At 45.3% G+C, this 23,843-nt stretch overlaps 2 protein-coding genes and 1 long non-coding RNA gene across 4 annotated transcripts in view; 1 reads left to right on the top strand and 2 right to left on the bottom strand.

The window, feature by feature from the left end:
• CCDC58 (coiled-coil domain containing 58) overlaps positions 1-14,451 on the bottom strand; it is a 19,834-nt gene extending 5,383 nt beyond the window's left edge. Inside the window, exons 1-5 of one of the 2 annotated variants that reach the window (XM_019544126.1) lie at positions 14,360-14,451; positions 11,636-11,761; positions 10,293-10,439; positions 5,674-5,733; positions 721-808 (exon numbers count right to left, since the gene is read on the bottom strand). In XM_019544126.1, coding sequence (XP_019399671.1) covers positions 791-808; positions 5,674-5,733; positions 10,293-10,439; positions 11,636-11,761; positions 14,360-14,410 — 402 coding nt within the window. In that variant the 5' untranslated portion in view covers positions 14,411-14,451 and the 3' untranslated portion in view covers positions 721-790. Of the gene's footprint in view, positions 1-720; positions 809-5,670; positions 5,734-10,292; positions 10,440-11,635; positions 11,762-14,359 lie in introns of those variants that run through there. The other variant, XM_019544125.1, reaches the window with a different exon arrangement.
• LOC109316221 lies at positions 1,125-2,382 on the bottom strand. Its single transcript, XR_002102763.1, has 2 exons — positions 1,692-2,382; positions 1,125-1,200 (listed from the first exon to the last, which is right to left on the bottom strand). It is a non-coding gene; the product is annotated as an uncharacterized LOC109316221 (long non-coding RNA).
• Positions 14,452-14,584: 133 nt separating the features above from the next.
• The window catches only part of FAM162A (family with sequence similarity 162 member A), a 13,169-nt gene continuing 3,910 nt past the window's right edge, over positions 14,585-23,843 (top strand). Inside the window, exons 1-4 of the mRNA XM_019544127.1 lie at positions 14,585-14,660; positions 15,460-15,585; positions 18,207-18,315; positions 22,691-22,799. Of these exons, the coding sequence (XP_019399672.1) occupies positions 14,645-14,660; positions 15,460-15,585; positions 18,207-18,315; positions 22,691-22,799 (360 nt within the window). The 5' untranslated portion in view covers positions 14,585-14,644. The remainder of the gene's footprint in view (positions 14,661-15,459; positions 15,586-18,206; positions 18,316-22,690; positions 22,800-23,843) is intronic.

Genomic DNA, 23,843 nt, shown 5'->3' with positions numbered 1-23,843 from the left:
AGCCTCCCAGGGAGGGTTCTCTCTACCCTGCAACGTGATGCCGCTACTCGTTCTGTCGGTCTGCTTGACTCAGCCTGACTCCACTGCAGAGCTCTTGCTTCTCCGGCTGCCAGAAGGGAACTGCCAGCTAGGCTTCAGCCTGGGTTGCTTATAAATGCCAGGCCCTGACCCCTTCTGGTCAGGTGACCTGCTGCGGTTGCCCCAGCAACTGACACCTGGGCTGCCCTAATTTCTTCCTAGGAACGGGGCACCCGAGTGCCCCTGTGACAAGCTGTCAATGTGATGCAGTGGCCAGCAGAGCAAACAACAAGCTGGCATGCATCACCCGATGCATCTCGTGTAAAACTAAGGAAGTGATACTCCTGCTGAACTGAGCACTGGTGAGACCGCAGTTGGAGTACTGCATCCAGTTCTGGGTGCTGCACTTCAATAAGGATGTGGAAAAACTTGAGAGGGTCCAGAAAGGAGCCACCCGTATGATCAGGGACTTGCAAGGCAAGCCATATGAGGACAGGCTGAGGGACCTGGGCCTCTTTAGCCTAAAGAAGAAAAGGTTGTGAGGGGACATGATAGCAGGTTACCGCTATATCAGAGGAGTGCATCAGGAGCTCGATGTGGCCCTAACAATCTATGAATCTATGAAAGTAAAGATAATAAGTACAAAAAGTAGCTTTTCTTTGGAACAAGCAAGCAAGCTTACTTTTCTGACAATGGTTATCATTATTATGACTATTGTTAAAACCAGTTCTGCTTGGTTAGTCTGATTCTGCCTTGTTAGCATTCAACAGAGTCAGTTTCTGGTTTTGCCCTATAGCCAAAAATAGAGAAAATTTCTCATTTTTCTTTTGCCCTCCAACAGGGGAGAAAAAGGAAAAGGTTTCAAAACAGGAATATTAACTGCAAAATGATAAACAGATGCGACCTAATACGTGGAAGAATCCATCACCTTGGTACAGCCCCTAGCATAACTGGGCTAACCCTCTAACTGCAGGATTAGTGGCACAGAGAGAGTTTGCAGGTCAGACTACCCTGCATTCTGGATCTGGAGCAGAGCTGGGTCTTTTTTTTTTAATCATCCTTTAAAAAAACATGGATTTTTCTTACTTTTAAATTGGATTTTTTTAAAGTTTTCCTCTTTAAAAATAAACCAGCTTAATGAAATGTGAATTCAATATAGCATAAGGTAAGGTATAAATGTAGCTGGTCCCGCGACATCTACATGGAGCACATCACGGGCCACTGCCAGTACATCGACCGCTCCAGACCAGCCACCGCTGGACCGGACCCGGAGGACACCGCCACCTGAACCACCCCCCCACCGCTTCGCTTCGCGTCGAGAGGACTTTGCCGCCACGGACGACCCTGCCCCAATTGAAGAGGACCCCCGCGATCAGACTCTATGGACTGAGACGCTCACTCCGAGCCACTTCCTTAAACATCGCGGACCACTGTAACGGGTACGTGTGTATCTATCTCCTTTCCCTCTCAGCGTCGCGACCCCCCCCTCCCCTTCTCCCTTTCCACATCCCCCCACCCCCGGGCTTAGTTGGCTAACATTGTATGGTATGTAACTTAGTCGCATTCCCCTCCTCTCCCCCATCCCTCAATTGTTAGTTCCTCGCTCGGGCGCTTTTGTATTTCCATCTCAACTTTGTCATCTTTTTCCTGGATTCCCCATCCAAAACATCTACTAATAAAAGACAATCTATCAAAGTAATTCAAATAAAATAACACACTGAGTCCATAAGCCTCTATGCTAAAAATTCTTGAGTTAAAGTCTAATTTTATTCTATACAAGAATGAGGGGAAAACATCTAACTTCTCAGGTCAAGCTTTAAAAATATGGCACATTTTATGTATTAGGGGGTCTGACCCTCCAAGGGCTGTAGGGTCTAAACTACTGGATGCAAAGGAGCAGCAAAGTCATCACAGTTGTTGAGACCTGGCCTCTGACTCCAGCAGACACCATCATGTGTCCTCCTTGATCAAGATAATCCACAGAGCCCACCTGGATGGCATCAAAACTTCTGTTTTATTGGCTCTATTTGAGCTCTGATCATCTGAAATTATGAATACACAGGACTCTGCATGCTTAATAGCGGCTTATTCTCCAGCTCATGAAAACACAAGCATCTGCTCAGTAACTACCAACCACTGCTACTGAATAGTTCTGGGTACTTCAGTTAAATGGCCTTTCTTGGTTCCTCTGCATATGTACAGAGCTGTAAATACTAACTTCTCAAGTGCTCTATCCATGTCTCTAAACCAAAATACCACCACACACAAGCCTAGGGGGGTTACAACAGCAAAAATCATGGACTGGTAAAGAGCTAGAGTTTTGGGGGGAGGTAAGTGAATGGTGCAGTGGGCTGTCACAGGAGGTTTACTGCAGAGCTGACTAATTAGCTCTGCAGTAAACATCTTGGCATCTACACATGAGGCCCTATTAGGCTACAGAAAACTAATAAACTCCACAGAAGGTCGGTACTTGTAAATATAAGTACTGTCCTACTGCGGATCTTTTTTGCATGCAGCAGCTCATGTGTAGACACTGCCCAGGTGACTGATTCACAACTGTGCTTCAGTGCAGGGGCTGCCTGCCAGTTAGCTCCACATTGGAGCATCCTCGTGCCCCAACCACAGCACTGAGCTAGGGCGGAACAGCTATGGGCTGGCAAGCTAACCCTCCAGGCTACCTGCCAGCCACTGCTGCACCAGCCTGGCTCAACAGGCTAGAGTCCCAGGTACATGGGTAAACACAGTGCCCAGGAACAATTGGCTCTGGCATGATGTGTGTCAGAGTTTATTGCTGCACATTAATACATACATGTAGGAGAAGGAGTTTGGTTATAGAATTATAGAAAATTAGTGTTGGAAGGGATCTTAGGAGGTCATCTATGCTAAACCCCTGCTCAAAGCAAGGCCATCCTAACTAGATCATTCCAGCCAGGGCTTTGTCAAGCCAGGCCTTAAAAACCTCCAAGAATGGAGGTTTCGCCACTTCTCTAGGTAATCGTTCCAGTACTTCACCACCCTATTGTTAATTTATTGTGTGGAGAAGAGAAAGGGAGCAGAATAAGAAGCAGTGGAAACATATACACCAAATCTACTGCAAAAACTCTATTTAGTTGTAAATCAACTTGCTTTAATTGTTGTATCAACCAATGAAAATTCCCCTTTCTTTAAAAAACAAACAAAAATATACAGTGGGAGAGTTGATAAAAAACAATTATTTAAATTGCACTCTTGGCTTCCTAATGTAAATTATGATTTAAATTGACTTGATTTAAATCAATCCACCCTGAGCTGGAGTGGGTACTGCAAGCAGTGTGGTCCTGCTCCAGACACCATGGGGCCATGCAGCACAGTTCAGAGTGGCATGCAGTTACTCTGATGCTGTGCTGCTAAAAGCAGCTGTTCTTCTACTGCTCCAAGATGTGAGCTGAAATGGGTGCCCCACAAAGTGCACAGGGCAACCTGGCACACCTTGCATGCTTTTTGTGGGTCACTCTGATAACCACAGACAGCACTGGGAGCTGGATGATATGGCTCCATGGCCCTGATTTTGCCTGCAAGCCATATGTTTGATGCCCCCTGCTCTACTGCACATAGATTTCAGTATTGTTACAAATATCAGCAACAATGCTTTTAACTCATTGGCAAACAGAGTAGGTTTGAAGTTAGGAGTACAAAACTGCACACTAAACTGGTGACAAAACAAGAAATAAAACATACTTTACTGCTATAAGAAACAAAAACTGATATTAAAGAAAAACATCTTAGTATTGTTCAATCAAACACAAGCATTCTCAGATGCTAGTTCCCCATTTCCTTATAGTTAGGGATCTGAGTTTTCTGGTTCCCACAGAAAAACAGAGTAAAACACAGATTTCCCCTTTAACCAGACAAAAATGCAGATTTCTCATTTTAGGGAAGAAACCCACAGATTTTGCAGTTTTGCAAAGAGCTCTGTGCCAGCTGGCAGAGTTCCAGCGTACAAGAGGTTGGGGGAGCAGAAAAAGGGCAGTTAGGCAGGGGGCATCATGTGCATGTACATGCACATGGCCACCAGGCAGCATGGAGAACAGTTCCTGTAGGTAAGTAGGGAGAGCAGGTGCAATGGGGCAGGGGGGGAATTTAGGCCCCCATCAGGAGGGATGGAGTTGGGCAGTGCTGGAGCTCCAGCTGCTAGCCAGCCAGGCTTGGGGCCTGGGCTGCAATGCATGGCTGCAGAGCCCCAGCAGGGAGCTGGATGGGGCCATGGGTGGCTCACCTGGGAGATGTGGGGGTGGGGCCAGCTCCTCACTGCCCTGTGCACTCCCAGAGCCCAGGGGTGACCCATGCCCCCCAGTTCTATGCATGAGGCAGGGATGGGGTGGGCTGCCTGCTGCAGGCTTGGGATCCTGCCCTACTGCCCTCCCCCAGGGCCTCCACAGCCCTGTGGGTGCAACCTAGCACTGCAGGCAACAGAGAGGCTACATGGAGATCTCCTTGCAGCTGCAAGCACCATGTTGCCCAGGCAAAGCATCCCCTACATATGCAACAGCAGCAGGGGCGGCAGCATAGAGTTGCACCCCTCACTTCTGCCACATGCACATGGGATGCATCACCAGGGCAGCATGGAGCTGACGGAGGCAAGCAGCCGTGTGGCTCTGCTGTTGCCTGTTGTTATGCAAATGGCATAAATGCCAGCTTTAGGTTAGGTAAATAACATGGAGATAGACTTTTGTCTATTGCCTTAATCTTGTGTATTATCTAGGGGGGGGCGTGAAGGTGTTCTTGAGTTTTGCATTGCCTTAAGAAACTCCATTTTGTATTGCTCTGTAGCTTGACATAAGTGCTCAACCTTTCACTCCTTTTATGCTGTATGTGCGAGGAAATGGCTGAGAGTGTGGCTCTGGAAAAGGAAAACACCAGTTAGTAACTGGCTGAAGAGTGCAGACAGGTAAGAGACCAAAACAAGAAGATTCGCCCCAGAATCCACCTTCACGGAGAAACACAGTGGTAACACAGCAAAAGCCCAGAGGACTGAATGAACTGACAAAACTATAAAAAGTGGGACTAGACATGTCAATTTTGGGTCTTGTTCTGCATAACATCATGGAGCACTGGTTCACCTGACAAAACGGACCGATAAAAGCCTGGCTCCCGCTCGTGATCAACTTAGCTGGCCACTAAGTTGACTCAAGCACCAGTAACCTATACCAGCGCAGAACAGAAATCAGGGGGTGGGTGGGTGCGTGTGTATGCACTAAGTGTACTAAGTCTTTTCATTTAATCACGAATTTGGGGATTTTTAAATTAGAGAATTTGCAATTTTTCATCAGGGAAAACCAGGATTCCTGATGATGAAGATGAGATTCCTGGTAACAGGAATGGTAATGTACTTTTCCCTGTGCCCCCTCCCAAACACACACACCTTTGAGGATGTGGGGAAGAAGGGGGAGAAAGGAAGGATGTTACCTTCCCAATTCTGTCAGGGAAGGCCACAAAAGGAGGTAGAGCCATGACTTTAGTGATGAATCCATAGAACTACCTGCCTGCCAGTTCATCCACCTCACTAGACACCTGCCCCATTACCCTTTCATGCATCATGATCACACATCATTCTGAACACACAGATAGAAGTCACAAGTAATATGACTTATGTTTAATATAATAATTGCCCAGTACCTTCCAGCTTCTGTCATTTACCACTTCTTCAACATTCAACTCTGACTGCATCAATTTCAACTGCAGAAAATGAGAAAGAAGACAAAACACACTCATTAGTCAGACAATACAATAACCAGAATGACCAGCCCTCCAATCTATTCATATGCCATGAAAACATCCTTGCTCAATGTGCCCATCAAACATAGGCAAGCATCCTGCTTCATGGTACAGGCTCAAGCCTACAGTAAATGAGTTTTACACTTTCTGCCACTCAACCAAGGATCTATCAAAGACTGAAGATGCTAATACAGGGTTGTGCAAAATGTGGCCCGGGGGCCAGATGCAGCCCACCAGGCCATTCTATCCAGCCCATGGGGCCCCTACAAAATTTAGAAAATTAATATTTATCTGCCCCTGGCTGCCTATCATGCAGCCCTCAATGGCTTACCAAAACTCAGTAAGTGGCTCTCTGCCCAAAAAAAACTGCCCGCCCCCGTGTTAATAAGATAGACGTGGCCAACCTGTGACACACATGCCAGAAACGGCACAGGCAGCTGCTGTGAGTGGCACACAAGTCCCAGGCTTTCAGTAAAGGGAGGTGCCAGAATGGAACAGGGGGGCTTGAGCCTTCACAACACAGAGTAGAAGGAGCATATGTGAGGAAGAAGAACACTGATGCAGGAGGTGGTGTTAGGAGTCACTGTCCAGAGCCAGGTTAATCCCTCCCTATCCTTGCAGTTGCCACCAAATTCAGGGTTTTGAATTCTCACTCAATATAAAACTGAAGCAGTTGCAGGGCCAAGGGAGGTTAAGCTAACTTTTGACAGCGACACCTCTCTTGCAATTGCATTCTGCCTCTGCTGCACTCCACAAGTTTGAAGGCCCTTGCTCTCCTGTTGCCATTCCAGCACCCCAATCAGGTATGCCTGCAATAAGGAGAGTAAAGAATATAGATTCATGAAGGCAACTGCCTGGTAGAAACAGTTAATGAGAAGGAACATCTTTCTCCAATGAGTACTGTTTGTGCAAATTAATAAGTAATAAACAGGCCCCTATAGCAGGTAGGTTCAAGAAACAAGTTAAGGCTGAAGTGTCAAGCACTTAAATTATTTATTACAAAATAAAGGTTAGCTGTGCAACCTTAGTTTTGGTCCCTTGTCCATATGCATTATTAAAGTCATACAGGAAGTCTGCAGCACAGCCAAGACTAAAACACTGGAATGGAACCTAGGAAAGCTTTTAATTGGAAAAAAACTCTGTCTTTCAGGCAGCACACTGAATAACAAAGGGAGTCCTACAAAACTGGTAACGTGCAATCAAAACATTTGTACAAACTGAGGTAAAATTAAAAATACAGTTTGCAAGTCAATCAGAGAGAAATTTAGGACTGAATTGCCATTTGTAAAATCCCTCTCTAAGGCTCTCATTTCTTAAAAGCAAATCTTAGCCAGCACCTTTAAGAAGAAAGAATATGACCTTTGTGCTAAAGGATCAATGACTACTTTAAGCTCTAAGGTCAAACTGTTTGTTCCACAAATGGCAAAAACAGACAAAGTAATCCCTTCAAAAACCTCAAAGTCTGAATAAACAGAAATGGATATTTTTGAAGTGCTGACATGACCGCTAGGTGACATTACTCAAAGACTCCAGACTGTTTTAAATTATAATCCATCTTTAAGAACCTGACAGGTTGATAAGGATCACAGCCTTTACAAAATATCCAAACAGAAAATATTTACCATTTCCTAAAGATGTCCCACCTGAGAAAGATTTATGGTACTGTCAGAGAATACTGCTGTTCAAGTTACTTTAGTAAGAGAACAAGTATGCTGATAGGCTCAGTGACTTTAGATGTGGACAGAAAACTTCCCTTCGATTTCAGTAAGCAGATCATGATGGATTGATAAGACCTGTGATTCCAGCGCTAAATTCAATAAATCCAAAATTGGAAGAAGCAAAAGATGAAGTAATCAGACTCTCCAATCTCTCCCAGCAAGGGGGTATGTTAAATAGCAGCTACACTAAAGTTAGACATTTTCAGACATAAACACTTCGGATGCAAGTTATTCAGATGATGGGAAATGAACTCTCTGGAGCACTGAAGTTGCACAGAGCTGGAAGAAAGTACTGCTGCACCAACTATTAAAGCAAATGGAATGATGTGGGGAATGCTAGGTCTTAACCTGACACTGATTCTAAGCATTGATTCTAAGCAAAATAAGTGAATACAAGATTTGATGCAGAAGGGAGATGGAATTGAAGGTAGAAACAAAAATATTGCTGGAAAGGTCCTTCAGAGGTCAAGTGGGCCAACCCCTTGCTCAAGACAGTCATCCCTATCCAAATCATCTAATACAAGTATTTGTCTAACCTATTTCTAAAAATGCACAATCAACCAAGATGCAGAACTACAAAGACACCACAGGGTTAAGTAGGGAGACGAGGACTGTCATTACTGCTGCAACATAATATAAAACATCAGAGTAATGCTAGTCACCATGGGTTTATGGAAACTACATCTTTTCTAACTAATTTGTTTTTTCTTAAATAAGATTACAAGTTCAGTCAATAAAGATAGTAATGATGATGTGGATAAGTATAGACCTTGAAGGTATACGAATTCATACCACATGACAATTTGATTAAGATACTAGAATACAAAAAGTAACAACACACTAAATGGCTTAAGAATGGACTTCAAAGCATAATTGCAAGTGGAAAAATAACTGAATGGATGCATTTCTAGAGGCATCCCTACAAGGATATGTTCTTGGCCCTATGTCATTTATTTTTTAAAATGACTTAAAACAGTGATTTTCAATCTTTTTTCATTTGCAAACCCCTAAAAACATTTGAATGGAGGCATGGCCCCCTTTGCAAATTTTGAACGAAGGTACAGACCTGTTTGAATTATAAGTGTAGATATTCACATACTTTAGATATATCATAGTTATCTTAGACATAGTCTGTAGACCCAAAAGGTTCACAGACTATAGGTTGAAAACCACAAAGTAATTTCAGATACCATCTGCAGATAATGTAAACTGGGAGAACTGGTAAATAATGAAGACAATAAGACATGGAGTGATCTGGATTGCCTGGTAGCTGACTGTAATCAAACAGCACACATTTTCAGTGTGGTTAAATGTAAAGTCATACACTGAGCAAGAAAAAAAAAATCTCTCTATAGAGGTAAAACTAAAGTCCAGATTGGCTTGAATATTTGCTACATTTATGTCCAACAAATATTTAGTCATTTGGCTCATGGTTTCAAAGATTAAAAAAACGTGTAAAAATGTGATCTGGTTTGAATAGTTTTCATAACTGCTGCCCCATCCCCCACACTAGAAAACGCTATTACTGTGAACCTCAAAAATTTACCACTGGACTATCCATTAGCTTGGCTGTCCAGCGATACTAGGAACCAGTTTTGAAACTCAACAGTTATCACACTATTCCTGGCTGATTTAGCAGGCTCTAGAAAAGATTTTTTGGTGAGGCCTTAGAGGTAAGGACACTTGCTCTAAGTTACTGACGTCATAGATTCATAAATTGTAAGGCCGGAAGGGTCCTTGGAAAATCATCAGGTCCAGCCCCCTGTACGAAGCAGGAAAGGTAACTGGGGTCAATCTCCTCTTGAAGATTTCCAGGTAGGCTATTGCACCACTTTTGGAGGGAGCTTATTCCACAGTCTGGACACCCTGATTGTGAAGAAGTTTTTCCTAATGTTGAACCTGAATCTATCTTCCAGAAGTTTGTGGCCATCTTTTTTTTTCTTTTAAATAACATAGGTTGCGTAACCCACACAAACCATACCTTGGAGAACAGGAACTGGTCCTGAAGTTTTGAAAACACAAATTCAAATCATCTTTTCTGGAGATTTGTGAGCTATGACAATTTCATTCAGACTCAAGCTTGCTTAGTGAAGTCTGGAAAATATTTCTCTACTTGGCATTTATATTACATACACAAAAATACTGCAAATCAAAATGGCCAGGGATGTGATTATAGGCTGATCCTACAGATAAACTGAGTACAAGTACCAATTAACAGATTGAGCGATGGGGTGGCAATGCCCCATCTACCCACAGCATGAATTACAGCAATGATACAAGAGGCCTGATTTAAGGCTGCACCAAGGTGTGGTACAAAAGGCAGTACTCAAACAGTGAAACTTCCTAGTTTTCTAATGTTTGTGTTTTATTGAATATATTTTCAAATTCTTGGATGCATTAATTTTCTCAAGTTCTGAAAAGATGTAACACACTGGAAGGCATTTGAAAGTGAACACAAAATATGAATATGAAATAGCCTTCATTTTTAGCTTATCTTGTGCTAGCAGGTTTTGACTAGATTAATTATTAGGTGGGTACACTGTGCGCATCTATCTTTGTGTATATCAGGACAACCAGGGGTGGAACCAGGCCATTCAGAGAATGTAGGCAGTACTATCTTGTTGCCTGAAGAAGTTGATCCTTGCTCCAAACAAATTCACAAATCTTCAGACTTCTTAGATCAAATTCATCACAGCTAGACTTCAATACAGACCAACAATCTTTTAGAGACAATGCCCCACATCCACCTCATCCCACCCACCCACACACACTTCCTTTGTGACTTAAAATGTTACCGCTTACCTTTGTCTGCTCTTTTCTCAGTTGCTTTAACAACGCTATATCATTCTCAGCCTTCTCTCTCTCTTCTTGGAGAGCTTTTACTACATTGGAAGTCTGAGCAATGCAAGTTTTGATCATCCTCTCCCTGCTGGTATGAGCCTCCATCAGCTAGTTGGTGAGTATGGGGGGAATGAAAGCAACAAGTTAAATGTCCCAAGAGAAGAAACAGAAAGACCCTCAAATAACAAAAACAAAATAAAAAAAAAAAGATGATGCCTAAATAGCTGTACCTTGACAATGAACTAAGATTGCCCTGATGGTATCAGTTTTGCCACAAATGCTTCTCTTCTCCTGCCTGTGGAACAGCTCATTTCCACACATTATAGGGAAGAAGAATACCCCTTCCCTCTCCCAAAAGCAGATCCTGTTCCTTATAAACTGACAACTGCCTTTGGGGGCAGGTCTTACTTCCCATTCTAAAGCCGGTAAGGAAATGAATTCCAGTAATACAACTATATTGGCTTCTTTACCATGCTTCTTTACCACTGCCAGCCTCATACTACATGCTATGAAGAAACTTTATAAGCGGGTGCTATAAAACCACAATACCAGCAGGGACAGACAAAGCTATTACAATTGTATTCTCTTGCTTTCTGTAAATAGAGTATGTCTCATGCAAACTCTCCCCTCTCATCCAGCAACGATTGAATTTTGCCGTGGGGTACAAGTCATTTAGACAGATTTTCTCTGACAATAAAGTAGGTGGGGCAACAGACAGGAGGGTTGTACTATGACCACCCAAACCCAATTTTGAGGTTACAACTCTCCTAGGGGCGCTTCCCATTGATGAACCCTCCTGCTTTGTTTGTTTATGTACTTTGTACCTGATTCTTATCCACACCTCACTCTGCTACTTCACTGAGTCAGAGGTGCTATTTGCCATTATAGTTTGATTCCCTTTGATGCTCAAGGCAGCAAGTATCTGAATTTAAAAAGTGACAGCAGATGGGAATCAAATATTTACAGGAAAGTAACACAGGAATATGCCAGCACCACTATTTATATGGAGACAATGAACGGACTATCTACCACCACACGAAAGTCAGAACTATATCCTGAAGGAACATTACTATAAAGCAAAAGAAACATGTGCATGGTGTATCTGCTGTTAAGTAACTGTTACATGCATGGGCCTATAAAAGATCAAGTAGGTCACTTAGGAATGCATAGCGTGCTACATGTCAGGCCAATAATTCTCTGAGAAACAAGGATGTGGTGCTCTGCTTCACTAGACTTAATTTAATAAAGCACTTAGATTTAATAAAGCATCAGGGATTGGGACAGAAAGAAGCAGATATACTTACAGATTTGTAGAGCTCTTGACAGGTTTGCTTGGCATTGATTTTCCCTGCAAAGGAAGCTGTTGGAAGTGTAGTATTTAATTCATGGACTATCCTGTCATCAATTGTCCTCATCACCCTGAGCAACTCCTGTACTTAAAAAGAAATCTTTGCTTACACTTGTAAAAATGGGAAGTCAGAGAAAAACTATACAACAAAGCACATTTTGGTAGGAAGATGAACTAGGCTGGCAAGAGAATGTAGCTAAAACAAATCTCCAACCTCTATGTACACGAAGTGACAACTTTGAATACAATCTTTAACTTCTTTGTTTGTTTGTTTTTTTAACATGTGGGTTACAGAGATACTCAGGGATCTAAAATTTGCCAAGGAAAATATTCCACTGTCTGGTCCAGGCAGCCTGTCTCCACTCTCCTCTTCTTCAAGTCTAAGGATTTTCCAGACTTCAGTCCCAGGACTGTTCACCATGGCCACCAGTGAGGAGCTTGTAGCTTGCTCGAGTACCTCCTTACCTCCCCTGTATCCATTGCTGTGCTGCCCTTGGAAGAGGGCAAATCAAGCCAGCATTTCTGGTTCACTTTCTACAAGTTGGACTCTCATCCAGTCTCAAAGGCACATCGTCCTGGGGGAAGGGAAAGCTTCAAAGCTGCTCCTGACTGCTTCAACCAGGCTACAGAAGCTGGGCTCAGCTGGGAACAGCAGCAGTGGCAATGGGCTGGGTCCCTCCCACTCCTGGAGGGACCAAGCAGAGTGGGGCAACCCAGCCCTGATATCACTGCTGCCACCACTGTGGCTATTCCCAGCTAAGTCCAGTCTGCATGCAGTTCCGAGTGGCTTTGGAGCTTTTCCTGCTCATAGACACCAAGAAAAGCAGTAGCAGCATGCTGGGGAGGAGGGTGAGGGCATATGCCTTTGAGAATGCAGGAGAAGGGGTGGGGGGGGACACAGAATTCTTATTTGAGGACTTTTTTTAAAAGTCCCCAGGGGCTCCTTGCACTGTGGCCCATTCCTTTCCAAAGGAAGGACAGCTGTGCCACTGCACAGCACAGCCTCTCGATCCACTCCTGCTGTGTCTTCCTAAGCACCTGCAGCAGGAAGCATCTAACTAAGCTCCCACAGCAGGAAAAGCTGGACAGCACAATCACAGACAAGTCACAGGAAAAAAACATCATAGGGGTGGGACCATCTTTTGTACAACACCTAGTGAAATAAAGGTCCACAATGGAAGGACCGAGGTTCTTATAAACTACTACGATAAAGAAGAAAAATATATATATACCCTGCAACAAGCTGGCAAATCTCACAGCAAAATGTACTGAATTCTGCAATATCTTGGAAAAACTGCAGATTCAAGGGATACGATGTAAGTCAGTCCCTGGTTACAGCAGTGCACAGTTGTTTCATGTTTTGCATTTGATATGAATTAGTCAAGAAGCACAAGAAACTGGATATGGAAGAGTGTGAGAACAAGATGTGGCACTAATATTTGAATGGAGCTGCCTTTCACCTGTGATACCAGAGGGGCACCTGCTGGAAAGAAGATGAGGAAGGAAGCAGCTATTTAAATAAACCAGACTTGTAACCATGACCAAACAGGCCAGCATGCAAGGCTACAGGACAAACACACTGGGTCTCCTGGCTGGGAATGGCAGTGCTGGCCCTTCATTCCCAGAAAACACAGGCAGAGTTTTGAGAGTACAGCCCTGTTCAAGCAGCAAAACATGAAGAGGCCACGCCTGTGGGGAAGGCCCATGGGAAGCACCTCCACCTCAGCCCTTTTCAGAACAGCTTAGACCTACTCTGAGAGAGTGGCTGGTGCTGGGGAGCAGCATCAAATATGGAGCTGTTTCCGCGCTGGTCATAGGCAAATTAATGCATGAACCAGTGGGGCCCAGGGCTAGAGAGCCTGGTTTCCCTGAGGAAATGGTGGTTTTCCCCTTGCAGGCAGGATGCATTGTAGCCTACAAGGGACTGCTTGGAGCTGCGGGAAGCAGGATGCAGGGGCCCATGTGCACGTGTGCAGGGAGGGAGTGGGGCAGGGACTGGGGGTGCAGCATGGGATCCAGGCTGGGGCCACAGGCTACTCGTCTAGGTGCGCGGGGGGGTGCAGCGCCCAATCTCTATATGCACCCCCTTAGCAGAGGGGTGGGGAGGGGGCATGTGCCCTCCCAAATTTGTGCACGGAAGTGATGTGGGCTGCTCACTATGGGCTCTCTCTGTCCTGCTGATTTTGCCCCAGGAGCCCTGCCCAGCCCCACCCCTGCTGTCAGCCCGGCAAGAGTGGGGGCCGCGAGCTATGCCTCCCACAGCAGGCCGGGCCGGGGGTACGGGGCTGGCGCGGGCCCGGCGCAAAGGCGGCCACAACCTGCGCCCGCCCCTGCCAGCTGGGGGAGGAGAGACCGAGGCGGGCATGTGCCCCCACCGCCAGCCCGGCCGGGTCCGCCGGGAGACGAGCAGGGCAGGGCCGTCCCGCGCAGGACCCCACACGTCCGTGCGTACAGCGGGCTGTAGGGGCCTCCGCTCTTCTACCTGCGCCGGACTCCAATACGTGCGCAGGGCCCGGGCACCGCAGCACTGGGCAGCAGGACGCCTGCCCATCCGTCCCCGGCATGGGCCGGCGCGGGCAGAAGCGAGAGCCCGGGGCGGCACGAGGCCGGCCGCGGCCAGGGCCCGCGCGCACCCGTCTCCGCCGCTGTAGGTCCCCCCCCGGGCTGCCCTCGCCCCCACCTGGAACTCAGCGAAGTCCTCGCAGCCCGCACCTTCACCGGGCGCCGCCATGTTGGGGAGGGCGGGAGCCTCGGGCCAATCAGGAGGTGGGGGGAGGGGGCAAGCCGGCTGGCGCGTGCAGCCAGGGGTCGCGCAGTCGCGGCGCACGCGCAGGCCCCACCCCTGGCCCTGGCGCCTCCTGATTCGCCCTCGGCTCGGCTCGGCTTGGCTTGCGCACGCGCAGGAGGGAGGGGTAAGTGATATTGGAGCCCGGCCCGGGCCTAGGAGCAGCTGTACGGACTCACCATGGGGGTGCTGCCCGGTGAGTATCCGCCCCCCTGGCAGACCGAGCTACGGAGCCGCCCCGCGGCCGGTCGGGCTCGGGCGCCTCCTTCCTTCCTCTCCTTTTCAAAAGGATTGAAAGCAGGGCCTACGCACCAAGTAAAAGGGCTGAAGTTTTCACAGAAAACGAGAGACTTTCTCTTTGCGAACCCAGTCTGCGGTTGAGGGGCATGAAGCAAGTGGTTTTAGGGTGCCTGGCAAAGACCTCGTAACTCAGCATTTCCCTGCATGTAGCACGAGCTGCCACCAGGCTTCATTTCACTTCCACCTATGCCTTTTTCTTTTCTTTTCTTTTCCTACCTAGCAAGACAGCTGGCTTGTCACTGTGTACTTCTTCTTTGCCTGTCTACCTCTGCCTTAAGTCTGTGCTGACCTTTGGGGTGTGGAAAGTCAGATAAAAGCCTAGTGCGTGTCCTGGAAGCGGCACTGCCCAAACTGAACGTGAGGCATCTGAAAGTAGAAGTGAAATGCAGTTGCTACATGTCCTGTTGTCCTTAGGAAGTTGCATCACTCTCCATGTCTGTGTGAGCAGGGCAAGTTCAGGCACAAGTACCAATATGTTCGGTTTTCTGTTCCTTTCAAGCTCGGTTGTTTTCGCCCTCAGCATCCTGTTCCATCGCAATATGTCTTCACCTCATCTTTTTTGTCCTAGCTTCCAGCATGGAGAGTTACTCTGTTTCTTATGCAGTATCCTGCGTGTCTACCTCTCACTCTCCGTTTCACTACGAGCTCTTTGGATTCTGTTCAGTCCTTTACTGCCTGTTTTTTCTGGTTTGCAGTCAGACCGATGACGATGTTGCGGAAGAAGGTTTCACTGAGTCTGAGGCTGACTAAAGGGATGGAGCTGAGGATAAGGAGAGGATTCTGCAGTAAATCCCAGGAGGGGATCAATCAAAACTTGAAAGGTAGGGGTTTGGGGCAAGATGGAATTAGTTCATCAGAAGATCAGGTCTGTAGTAGTGCCTTATCTAGGTATTTTTGTTTCTTCTCTTCACAGAACATCAAGCTTTAAATACAGGTTTCCTTTGCTTTATGCAGTACATGGGTTCCTGGAAAATGGCGCATAACTCAAATTTGCATAAAGAGAACCCACTTTACTATGTAACAAATAGGAATATGTTCCAACATCTCAACTGTACTGACCCCCAGACCCATTTCTATCACTTTTACAAGACAATTAGTTGGTGTGAAGAGAGTGATGAAGTCTCCATTGATGGACCAGAGAGAGGGCTAGGAGATAAGCAAGTGGGATGTTTAGAAGCTATAATGGGGATGGCAACTACAGAAACATGTCGCAGATGACAAGCAAGGAGCACGTCCGCACAGGAGAGACTATATTTTGGTGTGTGTCACTCCCACAATGCACTGCACAAAGCAGCTGACTGTGGACTTGCGCTACACTGATCACATAAGAGTGAACTTACCTCACATATAGTGAATTTTTGGTATAAAAAGGGTCATTGTATAAGAGCGAATTCACCCATACAAAACCTACATAAAGCAAGGGAAATCTGTATTTTGCTTTCTTCTTATTTCCATGATCATCCTCGAGGCTCTTCCAGCTGGCACCTGAGACCTTGACTGTGCTAAGGATATTTCACATTGACCATGATTTGAAAGCAGCAATGTCTAGATCAGTGGTTCTCAACCTTTTTTGTACCAGGACACATTTGTGGCCAGTCCCAACCCAGTGCCCCTAACTCCCTATCTGCTGCCTCCCAAGGGGTGGGGCATGTGGGGCCCCAAGCAGCTCCTTGCAGGCTGGAACTCTGCCAGCCTGCAAGGGGAAAGCCACAGTTCCCCACATTTTTCTTCTTCAAAGGAGAATCCATCTGTAAAGCTTGTTTACGACTCTTTCATATATTCTTGTGGGCACTGCTGAAACTAAAGAGGAGAAGGAATCATATACACAAAGAACTTCTTTATGGTAAGGGTTGCCAGAATCTGGAACGGGTTTCCAAGGGAGGTGGTTGCTTTCACCTACCTTGGGGATGTTTAAGAGGAGGCTGAACAAGCACCTGGCTTGGGTTATCTGAACTCAGCACACTTTCCTGCCCATGGCAAGGGATCAGACTTGATGATCTATTGAGGTCCCTTCCAACCCTAACAGCTGTGAAACGACCAGAATCAATGAGAACAAATGTAAAGCTAGCAAATCTTACTTAATGCCTTGCAGATTTGGTGTTTCTGAGGCCAAAGGAAATGCTGCATAAACCACACATTGCCCAGAATCATGCTCCAGAATCTAAGCTTCCATTTCCTAAAAAGTCACAGGCCTCATTCTCCATTGCCTTGCACCTTCTGTCATTATTTACTGCTATGGAAAATAGGCATAAGGTACATCATGACAGGGAAGTGTTTCCCAAATTGTGGGGTGTGCTCCATAAGGCCAGTGAAAGTATGAAGCTAGCTGGGGTTGGTGAGGTGAGGACTGACTGTTAAACTGTTGTCCAGAGATTTAGCTTATATTAACAGAAGTCATTAGTTACCAGGGCTGCAAAAGAGCTTTCAAAATGTGATGTAAATGTAATCACTGATAACTATATCTCCAGGAGTTTGTAGAGTGCCTGAAACACTTGCTCCAACATGTGAACTGCTTTACACACTTCCAGTGCAACAATTTCTAACTTGCATCTCAAGGATCACATTTTAAATGACATCTATTTCTAACAACTATTTTGCTGTCCATAGATCTACGAATAGCATCTGACGAAGTTGTTACCTACAAAAGTTCATGCCTCTCTTTAAGGTGCCACCTACCTACCCTGCCTTCTGTCAGAATGATCATGCAGTGCATAGGAAAGGCAGTTTCATGGACTGCTTCTTGCTGAAAAAGTCTCAGTGCTGTTTTGACTATCATACCACTTCTAAATATACATACTCTTTACTGGAACAAGTGGCCAACTCTAGAATATTGTGGAAGCATTCTGCATGTATAATTACTGGGATAAGAACTAAAACTAGGACTTAAAAGTTCTCTTGTTATCATTAGAAGAAAAATTTCCCCAGGTCTGCAATAAAATACTGGATTTGAATCCAAATTTAATGATGTATCTTATGAATGGAAATGAAAATCAGAATCCTTTTCAAAAAGGCACGGGCATTGACCTTGACCAAGATTTTACTCAAATATTTACACGCTGGCTTCCCAACTACCTCTTAAAATTATCACTGTGGTAAAAATAGTCTCACTGTCTGTCTCTCATCCTTGGTCAGTACATGTCATACCAGGCCATGTGTGGCCAGGTCTGCACCCAGCATCAAAAGAAGCAGTTAAGAACCAAGGGGAGCACACAGAGTCAGAGCGTAGGGAAGCCAGAAGTCAGAAGATCTGTCTGAGGAACAGAGTCAGAAATCCAGAGGGTCAAGCCAGATCTGGGATCCAGGAGATCAAACCAGAACCAGGCCAGAAAGCCGAAAGGTTAAGCCAAAATCAGGGTCCATGGGCAAGGAGATCTGTGGTGTTCAACCTAACCAGTATTGCTTTAACTATAATGATAGTCTTTCTTGTCCTCGTTTGGTTTAGGTCAGCCTTCATTCAAAATTCCAGGACACAGGCCCACAGACTGGGACAAGAGGATTTTCCTGTGGTCAGGCTATTTCAAAAAAGCAGAGGATGTACCAGAGACTGTCTCGTAAGTTCCTGAAGTTATAAGCTAGAGATTGTCTACATACTGTTGAGGTACTTGTGCCCTTCTCCAGAGCTTCCTTTCCTAGAGCAAGTAGGTTTCTGTAGGTGAAAGAAAATTGTGCAGAATCAAACACTTCTTAGTTTTTAGCAGTTGTGATGTCTGGAGCATGGGATGCCTGGAATCTTACGCTGTTGTGATCTCTGATGGAGGAACTATATATCAGTTGCCTGGAATTCTTTAATTTAGCCCATTGGATTGATTGTTCCAAACGGAAGTCTAAAAGTATGGGTCAGATCATTTAAAAAAAAAAACCTGAATCAACTAATTTTGGAATATGGATGAACTATCATGTTATAGCAAGTTAATCATGTTATAGCAGTAGTCACCAACCAGTGAATCTCGATCCACCGGTAGATCTCGGAGCCTCTTGCAGTATATCTCGGAGCACGCGCAGGCCCTGGCCCAGCAGGTCAGTTCGTGGGGGAGGGAAGAGGCTGGGGCTAGATCGAGGCCCCGGCAGAGAGGGACAGTGCTGCAGAGGCAGGAGCAGGGATAAATTGAGTGGGGCCCTGGCTGGGTCGGACTTACCTGCTGGGGATGCATACCTCCAAATAATTTTTTCTCCCTCTGTCTTGATCTGACCCCCCTTCCCTCTCCACAGACTTACATGCTGGGTGGTGGGAGGGTGGGGTGGCAGCACACAATAGATCTTGGGTTGCTTTTAAATGTCAAAGGTGATCTACTTTAAAAAGGCTGGAGACCACTGACTACTTTAAAAAGGTTGGAGAGGATTATGGTGGGGCAGCAGAGATGTAGTAATATATGTAACCTCTCCCTACCCCACCACACTCAAAGCAAAAATATCCTCATCCAAATAATCTTAGACAAGTGATTCACAGAATCATCATAGAATCATAGAAGTAGGGTTGGAAGGGACCTTGTAGATCTTCAAGTCTGACCCCCCAGCCTGGGCAGGAGAGAAAACTGGGCTCAAATGATCCCAGCTAGGTAGGCATCAAGCCTCCTCTTAAAGACCCCCAGGGTAGGAGCCAGCACCTAGTTAGATGGATTGTCTAACCTAGTCTTAAAGTTGACAAACAACCCTCTTCTGTAGCTATCTGTAGAGAGAGGTCTTTAGCTATGTTAGCTTGAAGGCAGGCAGGGCAGGGTAGCACCTTAAAGACTAACATATTCAGGTATGCCTTTTTTTATAAAACAAATTATGGTGATAGTGGGCATGTCTATACATGCATTATTGCACCTTTCTTAATGCACGCTAAATTTAGTACCTCCAATGTAAGCTACAGAATGCATGTTAGGCTGCACTAATGCACAGTAGTGCATTTGCACACTTTTTTAGTGACAATGTACAGTAGACTCTTACTGTTCATTAGCGTAATGTCATTTTTTTTACGTGACACTTCAGTGTGCAATAAAATAGTCTACTGCGAATTAAGACGCACATGTAGATGCACCCAGTATGTTTTTAAAATAATAATCTCTTACATATTTATATATGTTCCTCAAATACATTATACCTTATTGCTCTGGGAAGTGGTTCTTTCCCTCTATTCAGTACTAAGGAGACCTCACTTAGCATACCGTATCTAGTTTTTGGCCTCAAACTTCACAAAAGAGCCAGATTGGAAAGAAACCAGTGGAGAGCAACACAAATGATTAGAAGCTCGGGAAGTATGGCTTATGAGGGAAAGCTGAAAGAAGTAGGGTTATTGAGTCTGGGGGAAGGAAGGCTGAGGGGGGGGATTTCATGAGTTTTCAAACACCTGAAGGGCAGTTAGAGAGAGGATAGAGAGATGGGCTTTTGTCTGTGGCTGTAGGGGAGAGAATTAGGGGCCGTGGCCTCTAGCTGCAGCTGAGGAAATTTAGGTTGGAGATTAGAAGGAACTTTCTGGCTATGAAAGTGGTCAAGCATTAGAATTGGCTACCTAGATAAGTTGTGGAATCTCTGTTCCTGCAAATTTTTAATAGGTTGAACAGACATTTGCCTTGGAATGGTTTAGTCAGGGGATGCTCCTGCCTTGAACGGGGAGTTGGACTAGATGACCTCGTGAAGTCCCTTCCAGCCCTACTTGCCTGTGATCCTAAGGCAGGCAAATCTGGGGGCCCTTTCCATAATATATTCCATTCATCCTGATACACAATGCAGAGACCTGCATTTTTTAAAAATTTTTCTAAGGTGCAAGCATGGCAGATAAAAGGCGATTAAAAAAAATGGATTTTTTTAACTTTACTTTTAAAGCAAATCTACTTATCACTTGATTTGAAATTCAGAATTCTGTAAATGCCTGCACTTATTGCAAATACATTTAAATTAGAATATTCATGCGCTACCAATTTGCTGCCAGAATTTTAAAGAAAATCATGCATTGAACTGATGGAAGCTTGTGGCTAATAACCTGGGTCCAGAGTTCATTGAAATGTTAAACTAACTCTTGATAGCCCCAATTTTCTCTGCAACTACAGAGAAAAATTTATACCATTGAGATGCATCTGGTGTTTGATATCCTTAGTATCAACTTCCTATGATTTTGTTTGGGGGCTGTTGAAATTGTACTGTCAAAGTTATATTTCAGTCTCTTAAGATTTAGCTCAGTTTAGGACAGAGACCTGTTGATATTTGAACTTTGAAATATTTGATATATCCTTTCATTGTTCTTTTTGGCTTTCACGGAGGGCATTAGGAATGCTTAGTTCAGGTCTTAGGCAGTACTTCAGGCCATTGATTCTCTTACTGCCCCAGCTGTCTCAGCTGTGTATGGAAAGCTACTGTCACATGCCTAATGCAGCCGCTGCTTAAAAATGTGCTGCTGAAAGCAGTGGAGAGGGTGAGCTTGAATTGGCTATGAAGATGGTAAGCAGAAGCTGCATGGGGGAGGAGGGGGCAGGATAGCAGTCCTCAGAACAGAGCTTGGAGGGCTGGAGCAGCAGCAGGGGATTGGTGTACTTTTAGTAAAATATGAACTAGATTGGATGGCTGGAGTATCAGCAGTGGATTGGCACATGGTTAATAAAACACAGGCCAGATCAGTCTTTCTGGCAACTCATAAATTGCTGACCCCTGGTTTAGATGACTCAGCCATTCTCCCTTTAGAAAGAGCCAGATTGTAAATGTTCTGCAGCAAGTGATGTAACTACAGATGTTGGGCTTCTTGAGATGTAATAAAATCTGCAAAAGACTGGAAGCAGACAAAGCTTGCATGGCATGGTGAGCTGGCTCCTCACAAGAACAAATGAGTTCTCTTAAAAGATTATTCTAGCATAGGGGTGCTCAACCCTTGGCCTGTGAGCCAGAGTGGTAGCTCACCAGTCCAGGCAGGGGCAGTACAGGCTGTCAGGCCCCAATCCTGATGTGTGAAGGCAATGCAGGGCCCCAGGGTCCAATCCTGGCCTGCGAGGGCCAACTGAGGCCCCATGGGGCCCAATCCTGATATGTGGGGCTTGATCTGGCCTAAGGACTGGCCCGGCACCAGGTATCTGGCCAAGCAGAGCCAAAGCTTGAGCATCACTGTTCTCGCATATGGTGGGAAAGGTCATTTGTAGAGTGCTATCTACTCAGATTTTCCAGCAACATAAATTGCTGGTGGTCATACTGGAGGTGGATCATACAGAATCTCTATTTATAATAAATTTCCATTAACATTTTCAAGCCCAGTGCTGAAAGCAGCCCATCTTACTAAAAAGAGGTATCATCTTTTTTGTGATGGCATGCTGTGGTGAACCCCTGCCTCCCTCTCTCCTCTCAAAAGGTTTGCATTTCACAGTTTATTCCTAGTTACAGGAATGGTTAATAAAACACAGACCAGATCCAGTCTTTTTCTGACTCATAGACTGCTAACCCCTGGTTTAGAAGACTAAGCCATTCTCCCTTCTTTAGAAAGCCAGATGTAACTACAGATGTGTGGGCGGGGTGTATGTGTGTTTAATCCTGCACACTTTCAGGACATGTCTACATTAGGGAAAACGATGTGTGACAGGCAGCAGGGGGGCAGGCACAAGCAGGGGATAAACTGCTTGACCTCCCCACAACACCTGCCCCCTTTAAATTTGTTATAATTTTTCATGTATAACATCTAATTATTGGGGGGGTTGTCTTAAATTCAGGGTCATCTTAGATTCAAGTAAAGACATCTGATTATTAGAACAAAGGATCAAATATCAGGAGAACTAGCTTCCTTTCCCAACTTTGCTATGGACTTCTGATCTTGAGCAAGACATTTCCTTGGAGAATAGTGCTGTCCCACCTTGGTAAAATGTTTATTATCGTTGGTGAAAAGCCTACAGTAAATGCTATTTCCTTGATGGGAAGTGGTGTGAGTATTTGCTTTTCTGTTTTTTTGCTCTCTCTTTATCTCATGAGGTACGAGATGATTGACGCTGCAAGGAGCAAGTTACGTGTGAAGATGAGCTACATAATGGTTGTCCTGACAGTACTGGGATGCTTAGCAATGGCCATTCAGGGGAAGCAGGTGAGTATTCAGAGCTGGCTGGCAAAGTGGAGCTTAACCTTCTCACCCAATCTGCAGATCCCTCTTGGGAATATAATGTAATAGGAAATACCAAGGAAGTGATAAAATAATGAGCTTGATACTTTCTCAGAACTTGCCCTCACTATTTTGTGCAGTCCAGAGTAGAAATTTAGAAGTCATAGTTTTAAAAGAGAAAAACATGAAAAACTGTGGGTTCCCGCTTGCAGGCTGGCAGAGTTCCAGCCTGCAAGGTGCTGGGGGAGTGGGGCATGCACACGCACGTGGCCAGGAATGTAGCCCTATGCAGAGGCGGAGTAGTAAGTTTGGGAGGGTTGGGAAGGGAGCACATTGCAGCAGCCATGGGGAGGGAGGGAGTGGGCAGGGTTGGTATCTGGGGCTGGGTACACTGCCCAGCCTCCAGGGTAGGTGCAGTAATGGGCGACTGCAGTACCTGGAGTAGGATAGGCAGAGTAGGGTGGGGAAGGGAGGCTCTGTGCTGCCACCACCGGGTGCCCCACAACAGCCATACCACCATGGCTATGTTCTCAGGTATAAGAGAACCTTTGCCCGACCGCCAAGAAACAGCTTAATAATGGGGAAATAGTAATAGCCTGTGTCCTTTTAATTCCATTAGGAAGTGCCACTTCCTCTCATTTGGAAGGAGAGTTTTCCAAGTGCTTTTTATTAACAAAAAACCTGGTGGTACAGTAAAAAAAAAAAAAACAAAAAAACACAAGCATAATCCAGGGAAGTGCCTTTCACCCTCCATTCTCAGTCAACCCCAGCAAAACAGGAGGGTTCTTAGTAGGGCTGTGGAAAGCTTCAGGTGGTGATTTGATTCGGAGGAGATTTGGCCCAATTCAGCGGCCGAATCTCCAAATCAAATTGGGACCAATTTAAAGGTCTGAATCAATGCAAAGCTTTCTGAATCTTTGACAAAGATTCAGAGAGCTTTGATTTGTGCAGTCCCTGGTCCCAGTCACTTCCAACTGGTAAGTACTGGGGGAAGTGGGGGGCCCTGCTAGCCACCCCCCCCTTGCTTCC

The sequence above is a fragment of the Crocodylus porosus genome, unplaced genomic scaffold (assembly GCF_001723895.1).
Source record: "Crocodylus porosus isolate Cpor-Errol unplaced genomic scaffold, CroPor_comp1, whole genome shotgun sequence".
Taxonomy (NCBI): Eukaryota; Metazoa; Chordata; order Crocodylia; family Crocodylidae; genus Crocodylus; species Crocodylus porosus.
This window is presented reverse-complemented; position numbering and strand designations above follow the sequence as displayed.